General features: G+C 37.8%; 1 protein-coding gene across 1 annotated transcript; it reads left to right on the forward strand.

The window, feature by feature from the left end:
* Positions 1 to 346: 346 nt before the first annotated feature.
* On the forward strand, positions 347 to 1,498 carry LOC137402352 (uncharacterized). The gene has a single exon (XM_068088852.1). It carries the CDS (start codon positions 347 to 349, stop codon positions 1,496 to 1,498), a length of 1,152 nt encoding a protein of 383 aa, XP_067944953.1.
* The last annotated feature ends 11,429 nt before the right edge of the window (positions 1,499 to 12,927 follow it).

Below are 12,927 nucleotides of genomic sequence, written 5' to 3' on the forward strand. Positions count from 1 at the left end.
GGTTGAGGATAGTGAGGAAGGTGAAACGCAGTACTGGGTAGACAACCAGCCTAGGCCTGGTGTAGGCGGGGAGAGAATAGGTGGTTTAAATGATGAATCGGAGGAACCACCCGGTGCCACGGTTGGAAGTGGCCTAGCCAGTGGGGATCCCGATGTGAGTAGTCAAGATACCCAAACCTCGCAGGGTACTAGAGAAGGGGCAATAGCCAAAAGCACTGTTACAAGGAGTGGTCGGGTCAGTAAACCCCGGCTAGATAAAGATAGTTTTTACTATTAACCGTTGTTAATAGATGGTTGCCATGTTGCAGATTGTTGTAAAGAAATTCCGTCAAAACTACAATCACTAATGGCAAGCAGTTCAGGTGGCGAGGCTAGCGGTGGCGGACGACCAGAGGAGTGCAGTGAGGAGAGAGTGGGGGAGAGGAAGGACGGTAGTGAAGCTAAGAAGCCTGTGGTATATGGCAGTAGCGGTAAGAGTTGGTGCATGATCTGTAGAGCTAGACGAGATCACTTGGCGGTAAATTGCCCTGGTAATGCTTGCAGGAGGTGCGGGAGAAGTGGACACTGGCAGAAGGACTGCAAGGTACCCATCTGCCAGTGGTGTGGGAGGACCGGGCACGCTGTTAATGGATGCCCCCGTCGAGGTACAGGTGGTCCAGTGAGCACGGAGGCAGGGAAAAGGAAGGGCAGGGAGGAAGTACCAGCGCCTCAGAGGAAGGTGAGGAGTTATGCTGAGGTGAGTGGCGGTGCTAGGCAAGTTGCTGCACCAGTACCCATTATGGGGAAGGTGAGCTCTTTTTTAGCAGACGTGACCAGTGATGGGATGATGGACATGGAAGGTTGCCGGAAGAGGATCGCTAGTATTGAGCGAGAGGAGGCGGAGGTACGTAGGAGGTTCGAGACAGAGTTGGTCAGACTGGCTGCCGAGCGCAGGGCAGCGGTCAGTGAGTTTGAGAATGCAGAGGCATTCAGGGCGGCCATTGAGCAGTTGGCCAAAGTTCAGAGGAGGATTGCGGGTGGTAGGCTTGCACCGGAGGAGGGTCAGGCCGAGGGGAATAGGTCTGGGCCTATACCAATTCCCAGCTCTGTGGCGCCACCCCCTGAGCAGCCGATTACGGCCCAGGGGGAGACTTCCCACAGGATGCCTGTTGGGCCCGTCTCCACTGGGGAGAGCGTGGCCATGACGGAAGGGGCGGAATCTGAGGTTGAGAAGTCGTTATCGGCCCAACTACTAGTTTCCGAGCCAGTTGAGAGTAGTGTTGGAGAGGTTGGTGGAAGTGGTGTTGGTTGTGACAGAGGTCACGGTGGTGGTGACAGAGGTCACGGTGGTGGTGACGGAGGTCACGGTGGTGGAGACGGAGGTCACGTTGGGGGTGACGGAGGTGGTGAAGGAGGTGGAGGAGATCAGGAGAGTAGTGCGGCCGAGTACGACAGCAGCCCCGGGTTGCTCGGGAGTGATGGTACGCAGGAGGTGTCGATGGAGGAAGACCTGGGTTAAAGTGTAAGGTAAACTTCACCAGCAAGGTGAGTTGATGAATGAGTATTGTATTTCTGGAAGGTTAGTGGCCCATACAAAAAAAGAAAAGAAAAAGGGCATGTTGTATAATCGAGCTGGTGGGCCGCGGGCTACGCTAATGCCCGAGGTCATGGTAGTTACAGGTAGTTACGAGAGGTCACGGGAAGTACGAGAGGTTACGGGAAGCACGAGAGGTTACGGGAAGTACGAGAGGTTACGGGAGTATAAAGGAGTCGGGGGATTGAAGGAGCTTCCTTCTTTGCATCAACCGCATGTGAGTACACACGTTTATATAACACTCATGTTGCTGTCTTATTTTATTGTATGTCCTTTTTATTATACCATTGTTTTACTCGTTATGCTATCACCATCGTCACACCGTGCGTCGTCATACCAACGCACTAGCGATCCTGTTTATTCACCTTGTTAGCCGGTATTCCTACCGTTTGTTATTGTATATATAAACGAACGCACTCACTTAGTTCAGCAGAGCAAATGGCCGTACGCTCCTCGGCTAGTGGATTTCCTTATCTAATAAAAAATTGAACGAAGCCACACGCAAATTATTTTTGTATGAAATATTCTAGAACTCTAGATCGTGCCAAGTAAAGGCCAGCAAATTCCTTTCCAATCCGCTAGTTTTAATGGAATGACCAATGATATACAGCCCCCATTTGGGCTGTATATCATTGGAATGACGAAGGTGCATTTAGCACGGCGTTGTTAAGATTCTTGAAGCTGTAAGGAATGAAAAACTCGGAATCGTAGGCAATATTATGAGATGTAGTTAATCAAACCACGTCGGTGCAGATTAGCAGGTTTATATTTTAACTCATTCACAAACACTTAATTTCCAGGCAATTCACGATTTTTCAGAAAACTGCTGTAAATCAAGTTACTACTACAAAAGACAAAATTGAGATAATCTACCTATTTTACATTGCAATGTAAAAGACCCCGATACAGTCACAGATATGTGGCTGGTATATAGAGGATTGTCACCCAAGCCACTGATATTTACTTGCTGGTGCATTATAGTAGATTGTCATCTGGCTGAAGATTGCTTCCAATTTTGCATGACATAGCAAGAAGTTTGAAGTCCCTGTGTGGTATTGGGCACAATAATGATTATTGACTGCAATGAATAAATATTGTGTAGGGCTACAAGGGGCTTTAGCAGCATGTCGCTACCAGCGTTCTCTCTAAGCACTGCGATCGAAGCGGAAAAACTCGACACTGAGATGGAAATTTGAGATTGTTATCTCATGCCCTCGCAACAAATCCCAAAAATATTCTGAATTATATAGACCTAATTAAAAACCTTCAAGTAGTTTACAAGTAGCCTACTCATTAAAACAACTAATTTTCAACTTGGTTTTGCACGATATAGTCTCTCTTGGTGTTACTTTTATGTAACATTTGATTTTTAGCTTTATGGTTTTGTTTCTACATGATTCTGTTGATAGGTTTCTCTCAGTGCATTTTAACTTTGCTTCAGTGCTAGAGCCTGAAGAAATCTTATTGATTAGTGAAACAAATCTAGTCACTAAGCGTGCTGTAAAACTCTTCTTGACTACAGTTTCTAGTGAATTTGCAGTCTTCCCCAGTTTCATTGTTATTTCAACTTACAGATTGAACTAGAAGATTCATCCAGTAGCAAATATCAAGTTATTATTTTAATTATGTAATGGTAAGTTAGAAATACTGTGTCGGATCAGTCTACAAGTAGTTTGTGGAGAAATATTGAAGTTACTCAGATAACATGTTATGCTGAATCATTCTTCTGATATTAATAGATATGACTATACCTGCCAACTCTCACGCATTGGGTGTAAGACTCACGCAATCACCCCAAAGAAAAAATGAAAATGCGTGAGAAATGCGTGAGATTTTTGCCCCAAATTCCACAATTTTATATATACTATCATTGATACATCAATTGCCCAAAAACCAAACCTCACGCATTGCCCCACTCTTGGGTTGGCAGGTCTGGATATGACTGGACCTGTAACAAATGTTGTTTGTATTGGTTTTTGTAGAAGATGTTAGGCTCTACTTTAAAAATTGTCAGGCGCTTTATTCTAACAGTATTTTCTAGTTACATGTTTTTATACATATAATTCAGGTCTATTGTGGTGTCTTTTACCATTGTTGAAAATGGATATCTCTCTCAAGGAGTCACATTGCTTTTTGACATCTGGCTTTTCTACAAACATGTCTACAAGTTTCTACGTTTAATCTATCTAAAATGAAGAAAAAACAACATTTTTTACTCATTCGCACCTGAAGCCGTAGTCAGCCTAAAGTTATTATTACTTTCAATAGCATCATATTGATTCTTACAGCTGTATATAGAGTCTGAAAGTCAAGAACAGAGTTATTGAACATATTGTTATTATTTGAAACATATTTATGACAGTTTATTTGAGTTATATTGGCATGTAGATTAGCTATGATTTGGTTTGAAGGATGATACTCGCTAAGAAAAGTCCGAAATTAGAGTTTCATAATTTTCATGTTCATGCCTAACTGTATATATATATAAATAATATTTATAACTGTGGATTGTATGCAATAAGTAAGTAATTTTAGTGAAACTTTGTATATTTTGCAATTTTTATGGTCCAGTCTAACTTTGTTTCAGCAAATAACAATTTTTTCAAAATGGACTTTTTCTGAAAATACCTTCTTTGAGATCTACATAAAAGGGATATGAGTTGTTTATATGAATGTAATATCATTTAAAAGAAGAGACTCGGCTGGTTCTTGCGCAACTTGATTAAGTTGATTGGCAACTTGATTATCTCAAGTCTGTCTCCTGTAGTAGTAATTTGAATTATGACAATTTTTTGAAACTCAGCGGTATCTGGGGCTAATCTCCTGGAAATTAGTCGAGTGCGAATAAATTAAAAAGGGTAGGATTATTATATCTGATGCGCAAAAAGCTTTAAAATTCACAATTATTTTGATTGAATACTACTTTCCAAGTTGATGCCGATCTAACTTTGCTTCTAGCATTAATCAAAAAAGAAAAAGCTGCAGATTAACCGTCATATTTTATTACTAAGTAGCCCCAAAACTGCCAAATTATTTTAATGAGTAATTCTTATCTTTAATTGATTGTTTTATTTTGCTCATTACTTCTTATGTTGCAAACCAGCTGTTGAGTTTAAACACACTAATGCTTGCTACTATTTGTATTAGCGCTGGGCACGAGTACTTCTTGGCCAATGAGCTTAGATTCGTTTCCTTCCGCTCGAGTTTTTTGAGTACCGGGTAGGTGGTAGTGCTTAGCACGAGTACTTTTTGGCCAACAGGTTTTTTCAGGTATTGGGTTTGTTCATACGGATTTTGTCCACAAGTTCCAAACATCAGACATATTCTAAAATTTACAATGCAATTATAATTCTACTCAATTTATTTATTGTTTTTTACTATTTTCTAAAGACCGATATTGTTGCTCGCAGCCTTAACCCTTTGAAGTTTGAACCCCAACTGTCGGTTTTCAGGCATTGTGTAAGGTGCCTCAGAATCTCTATCGGCCGGGTTTTCTGCATTCACATGACTTTGTTTACAAAAACCGCTTCTAAGTAACAGCGTAAATCAATCGAATTAATTTTTGCACAGGATATTAGACCAAAAATTTCCCTTCCATTTGTAACAGTTTTTAAATATCTTTACCTACTTCCTTCGTTTTAATAACAAATTTTATTTTAATGATATCGTGAAAAAAATCGACGCGACTCGTTTGTTGGTAGGTCATAAATGATTGTGATGCAGATAAAAAAATTATAATACTAATTATAATTTTCCAATATATTTTGAGTCATAAAATAATGATGAACATGTGCTCAATAGATATGATGCTAATGTAGATGGTTTTACGAGTTTTTTTTAAAATGGTACAAACTTTTATAGTTTTAGCCCAAATAATGGTGAAGAACTGTTTTTTTTTCTGTTTGATGACATTTGCTGTGGGTTGCCTGTCGTTTTTTACTAGTGTTCTACCAAATATCATTATATTATGAGCACGTTCAGATATAGTTAATGAAAGTTTAAAAACTTCAGATCGTTGGACAGATTGCCCAGGGTTACTCAGGCCTGTATTCACTGGTTGCAAGTTGGGGCGGCTAATGTTAGGCGACTAGTTATGAACACCTTGGGGGTGGTGTAAGCCCCCCAACAGGTTTCTCTCATGTAGGGCCTCAGCCGGGTCTCTCGTGTAAAATTTTAAAATTTTTTATCGAAAAGTATCAACATTTTTCTATTTTTTGAGATTTGCTTGGTTTTAGGTGATGTGACTGCCGGGACATTTTTAGATTAAAATAGGCAAAATTTGACTGCAGTTAAAACCCTCAGAAAAAAGACATCTTTTTTTGAGCGTTTTAACAAAGATCAATTTTGCCGATTTTATTTTCAAGTTCACCCAGAGGTTTCCACGCTTTCGATGGGACATGGCCAAGCGGATGTTTGGTAAAACTTGACCTTTTGCAAACCTTTATAAAAGTCGTTACCAAGAATATTTTGCCGGTGATGATGATAATAACGACGACTACAAACTACTAAAAGTTGATGTTTATCTCTATGGCTTGGAATAAAGTAATATACAGCGATAAAAACCGTCTCCATAGCCATTGGGCAAATAACTGTTCGAGTAAATGATGTTGAGGTCGAGTTATCTGAAGCAATTTATCATTGCGTGGGAACAGACTAAACAAATCTGTTCGAGTTAAGTTACATTTTATCCGAGGGCAAGTTATTCGAGTTTAACTGTACTTAGCCGCGGAAAATTCCTAAAAATTTAGGGCGGCTCAGCCGGCCAGCCGCCCCAGCGAATATGGGCCTGGAGTTACTGACGCCCATTGACAGAAAAGGCCAGGGCTCAAAGGGTTACCAGGAGGGTTATCAAACAGTGTTTAGAGCGTAAGACGCAATAGACCGAGTTTTTGTCTACTGTACTCCATGGACCCGTGTACCAAAACCTGAACTCGCAAGTCATAACCCGAACCCGCAAGATCGAAATACTCAATATCTTTATTACCCAAGACTCGAAAGAAGATAAACCCACGAGTTCAATGAGTTTTATTAACCGTGCCCAGTACTAGCTACTATTACTAACCATTTAGTTGACTCATTTTCTAAAGTTGGGGTTTTATTTTTGAAATAGTGCACAGTTAATTTTACATCCTTCACCTTCATTCACACAGGTATCTCCCGTGATGGTCATATTTTAGACTTTCAAGTTATTAGCATCAAAAAGAAGCTGCCAAGCAGAACATGGACAGTTCTCAGAACAATGGTAATCCTGAGGTATGTAGAGTTTAGCATGTTTCAAAGTGTCTGTTATAGATTAATAACAACAATAAAAGCAATAACAATGAAGCATCTGATAGTCATTCATTGTTATAACATTCATTGTTATAGTCAAAAACCTTCTCCAAGAAATGTGTGTAGTTTTACTAAACAACGCTTAACTCTATTATTTACACGTAGTATTTACAAGGGCATTGCTTGAACTCAATTAACTGTGTTGATGATTAATAGAACAATCAATAGAACTGCCATAACTAGCATGAACATATACATGCATGCATATACAGTGATAGTGGTAAACCAATAAAATAATTCAACCACTGCTCATCTGAATAAGTTTGGTAGGGTTATGTAACACCCACATATGAATCAGTGATGAAATTTTATTAGTTAGATAAGATATGGTAGTTAGACATATTCTATAGAGACATCAGCTACTAATATATCTGTTAATTAAATTACATGTGCACTAGCTCGTAGAATTGTTTAGTTTGCCATAATTGTGAGCATTTAACTGTACATGATTGTTAAACCTTTTTTAAGAAATACTATTTATATTGTTTTTATGTTTATGTACCAGAATTTTATCATGAAACAGCAATCTTTGTTCATAATGGTCAAATGGAGGTGGCGTTCAATTAGAGGTGGTGTTCAAATAGAGGTGGCGTTTAATTAGAAGTTTTGCGGTATATTACATTTATCTCGATGTACCAGAATTTTATCATGAAACAGCAACCTTTGTACACAATGGTACATGTTTTTATATTTTAGGGTCATTAAACTTACGCATACCTTTCAGAAGATTTCACATGTACATGGAGATGTTTATTATTAACATATGCACTACATCTCTGTCAACAGAGCAAACAAATATTTTAAAGGTTTGCAAGCAACAAAATTCACATTACAGTTATTTGGTATCAAAAGGTTCACCATGTCTTACTCTGCTGTGTTGTAGGTGCAAAATATGTGAAGATGTGATTACAAGCTCCTTAAAGCTCAAAAACAGACAGTTAATCGCAGCCATCCCGAAAATGCCGTAGTTTGGAATCTCGTTATTTCGATGACGTACTCAAACATTGTGGTTATTTTTTCGACACGTGATGTTATCAGGTGAAATTAAAGGCCAACAAAAGGCTCAATATAAAACGGCTCGTAGCACTAGTTTATGACAAACACTTCGGGTTCTACCGGAAAGCCCATACCAAATATAGATGCTCGCTACTTTACAGTTTTGTTTCAGCCTGGTCTAACCATCTAGTCATAATGTGATCATGTGACCCATACTTCCTGCTAAATGGCGCAAAAAATTTCTGCAGCATTTTTTGACTATCACAGGTGACCAACAGGCTTGTCATTTTTATCAGAGGATGATATGCACTCCTTCGAGCTCAGGTTAAAAGATTAAATGTGTTTTTTACTGTAGGTTTTGAGATATCAATGCTCAAAGTGACAGCATTACAATGATGACGAAATAGACGCATAAGTACAATAGCCATGATTTTATTGAATGTGTGAAATATATTTGTGAAAATATTTCGACCAATGAGGTTGCATGGAAGTGTAGACAGAAGCCATCGTGTTCAATTACATCCCATTTTAGCCGTTTTGGAAAGGGATTTCAATCTACGGCGTTTTCACGAAAGCTGCTGCTATTAACTGTATGTTTTTAAGCTTTTAAGAGCTTGTAATCACATTTCCACATATTTTGCACTTACAACACAGCAGAGTAAGACATGGTGAATCTTTTGATACCAAATAACTGTAATGTGAATTTTGTTGCAAGTAAACCTTTAAACCTTATTACAATCAAGTGATTTTTACAATGAATGCTAAACATTAGTGATAATATAGTTGTTAACACAAACAGTAGAAATGTCTGGTTGCACGAACTTTCACAACTAAATATAGTTGGCACAGTGTAAATCTGGGATGTCTTTTAAAAAAAAACTAACAAATGCCTCTAATACAGTTATTTTTGGTGACTGCTCATTACATGAGCAGTCACCAAAAATAACTGTATTAGAGGCATTTGTTAGTTTTGGACTCACATTACATAATGGTGACTGCTCATTACATGAGCAGTCACCATTATGTAATGTGAGTTAAAAAATATTTGTACCTATCAATAACGAAAAAACCCAAACAAAGATTTAAAATTTTAAGTCTTTTATCTCTCTCTCGTTGGATGCCTCAGGCTTAACTGTATATTAGTTAAATTATTAGCCCTTGGTTTGGGTTTAGTTTAATCAGTATTGCTTGTCTTACCACACCAATTAACCACTCCTGAGTATTTTGGGAGTGACCTAATTTGATATAATCTTTCATCTAGTTTTGACAAACTGTTTACTCCAAGACAGCACTGATTGTTTAAGGGATGTACAATGTTCGGTATGGCTTTTCTTTGCCTTTTATACTTTTCATTCATTGTTTATGCCTTTCTTGACAAAGATGTGTTAAGCTTAGATTGTAGGTAAAATTTTAGGAAATATCTAACTCAACAGCCAGAGTAAATTTTAACATAATTTTATGATGTTTAAAATTTTTCAGAATATTTTAAATTCACAAGTTATTACATTTGTTCATAGTTTTTTTTACACGCAGATGTAGTTTATTTTAACCATGCTCAAATAGTATGTAACCGTGCTTTATAACACCTTTATGTAGTTTTAAAATCGTTGATTCCGTAAACACTATTGACGGTGGTAATAATGGTGCCAAAAAAGAAGGCAATGCTTTCCTTGGAATAAAAATTCAAGATTATAAAAAACATAAGCCAACCTCATCTAACCAATTTTTTAAAAACTATATGGAGCCATGCAGAAGATATGGGACTTAGATGCAAAGACATGTAACCCGTAAATAGTAGAGATAGAAAGCTGGATACAATAGTTAGAGATGAAATGTAAAATATATTAAATGTGCACACTGAGAACATAAATAAGTTACGTTACATCTATAAGTTTGGACTTGATTTTAAATTAGCCTAGGCCTACTTTCACATCTTTTTCCCCAATTTTACCCACGTATCACCTGTCTCTCCTGCAATCAAAACCTTACTTCTGAAGACACCCTTGTGCCACTATAGACTCACTTTAAAATGATCATCATTACCACCAGTGTGTATATGGCCTTGAAGACCTTTGCCGCCTACACTTTTCATACCTGGTAGAGTTGCTAATTACACTGGTGGTAATGATGATCATTTTAAAGTGAGTCTAGTAGCACAAGGGTATCTTCAGAAGGAAGGTTTTGATTGCAGGAGAGACGGGTGATAAGCGGGTAAAATTGGGGAAAAAGATGTGGAAGTAGGCCTAGACTAATTTAAAATCAAGTCCAAACTTAGAATTAAGGTAACTTATTTATGTTCTCAGTGTGCACATTTAATATATTTTACCTTTCATCTCTAACTATTGTATCCAGCTTTTTATCTTTACTGTTTTACGGGTTACATGTCTTTGCATCTAATTCCCATATCTTCTGAATGGCTTCATATACTTTTTAAGAAATTGGTTAGATGAGGTTGGCTTATGCTTTTTCCATAATCTTGAATTTTTATGGTCGCTTGAATGTGGTTGCTGGTAGCAACTCTACCAGCGACCACATTTTATTAGTCATGGGAGTACTCAAATTCTGTGGTGGAAATCCACTCTGTCTACTGTGAATTGTTCTCTACCTCAGCTATTGCTCCCTACCTCTGCTATTGTCATAAATTCAATGACCTCTGTGGCACTCCACTCAATGATAAAATTAGCTGATGATGAAAAAGTGAAGTTCAAAATTTCAAGTTGCGTATTTGCAAAGTTGAGTTGTTCTGCTCACAAACTTTTCCCCTTGTCTTGAACTTGTCGCAGAAGAAGGCTAGCTGAACTCTTTAGATTCACTTTCATTTTTGTAACAATAAATGGTTAGGCTCTAACTGGATTTGTGGAGAAAATAAGAAGAAATGTTTTTAAATGCTTCACAAACAAAAGAGCATAACTGAAGAAGTCAGGAGTAGACATCACCACAATAACAACACAGATTGCACTAAAGATTTACTTGCAATTGTTAGCACATACGGTCATTGGTTAAAGCAGCCTGGTATTGGTTTGTTGCTTGTTTCTTTTATTCTGAGCATCAGAGTGTTTCAGCAATGAAAGTGTTGTTTAGATCAACTAGCATGATTGACGTTCGTGGTTCATCTCATGGTGGTAAGCTAACCTCATGCGATCGATCGATAATCAGTCATGATAATTCGATCATGTTCGTTGAATAAATGATCCCGGCTCTCTATGATAGATCCATACTTGCCATTATACTAATTGTCCCATATCATTCATAAGCCCATTAAAATTGCGTGTGATATGGAACACAAGAAAAATGATATTGTGGCCAAACTAATATCTATAGGTTGCTAACATTTTAATAGCATGGCGAGATAGTCGAGCCGCTCAACAAAAAGGTAAAATTTTAGTCGAGTTGCTTGCCGAGTTTGCTGGAAGCTTAAGCGTCCTATATCACCCAAATTTCCCCTAATTTTAGCTTTTTAGACTTGGCACTGGATACAACAAGTACGATTGATTTGGCCTTAACATAAAGTTGACTATGTACGTAGCTGATTGAGACTATGTGAGAGGCTTTGTGTCTGAATACTCACAGTATGCTAACATTGTAACATATCTAATACTGAGTTGTCAACTCTGAGTGAACATGCGTGTACATGATTTCTTACATGTGTGGCAGTTGCTACAACTTCAGCCCACAGACATATATAATCAGATAAGCATTGTACAGACAGTTTCACATACCTGTTTTGATCAGCCATACATTGTATCCCTCAGCCACATCATTTTGCTCACGTGTTCATAATGCTAGTTGTTCAACTGCCAGTTAATTATGTATGCTGTATGACTTAAGATACAGTTTGAGCTCATTAGAGAAATATTAGCCATTTTTCGTCGGGTGAAGTGTCTCTGAAAATTCACCTGCTTTGTTTGCCACATGAGCGAACACTCCATGCACTTAGACAACCTCCAATTTATATATCAGGCATTTAATATGTATTTGTACCTACTGAAACTATCACCAATTGTGACACAGTTTTTACTAGCACCTATTGACATGGTTTTTATTGCTCCATGTGCATTGGTTTGTACAAGCTCTAGTACATGACGGGACTTGATTTCTGGATTTATAATATATTTTGGCGTTTTGCCTCTCACATGTGGCTCACAAACACCAAGCTTCATGTTACAGATTTTTTGTGCCAGTAATCAATTTCTTTACTTATATGTATGATAATCGCTTCATGCTTGAAACCTAGTCTAGTGAGGCATTGCGAATCTGATATAGAAATGGTTTTATAAGCATGATCAGACCCTTCCTCTTTTAAGTAGTAGGCCTACCTCTTGTTGACCAACTTACTTCAAGCATAAAGTTGCCTATGGTTGCTACGCACCATAGGTCATGAATAGAAACCACGGTTAAACCATGTCATTTGACAATTTGGTCAAAAATGATTGACCAAACCAATAACATAATCATAGTAGTGATAGCTCTTTGAAGAGATTAAAGTTCAGAGTAGTTAGACATAGTGAATAATACCAGGTTAATTTACGATCATAATACACAGTAATGTAAACGTAAAATTTACAAAAGATTTACTTGTACTTGTTGGCAAGCTACACAATTATTAAACGAAAAATCTCATGGTGAGTTTGTGTTTTTCGCTGATAGAGAATTGATAAGAAACTGACATGTGTAAGTTGACTGAGCATGAGTGGACAACTTGGGACTTATTGAAAGAGCAACTTGTACACAATGATGATGTATTAAATGTTTTAAAGTTAAACATTCTAGCAATAAGGGAAAAACTTGTTGGGAATTTTTGTTGCAGTATGTTTAACAACTACATCATGGAATAATGAAGATGTTTTCTTTATTTGTTGTGTTTGTTCCTTGTGACAATCATTTGAGATTTGCATCATTTAGTTAAAACCAAAAGCTTTTTGGTCCCAGCTATTTGTAAATTATTATTTTGTAGTAAGTCTTGCGCTAATGCAATGTTGTTTTTATTCATCAAATTTGTTTTAAAGTTAATAAACAACAAACTTTGG

This window comes from Watersipora subatra, chromosome 8 (genome assembly GCF_963576615.1).
Source record: "Watersipora subatra chromosome 8, tzWatSuba1.1, whole genome shotgun sequence".
Classification (NCBI taxonomy): domain Eukaryota; kingdom Metazoa; phylum Bryozoa; class Gymnolaemata; order Cheilostomatida; family Watersiporidae; genus Watersipora; species Watersipora subatra.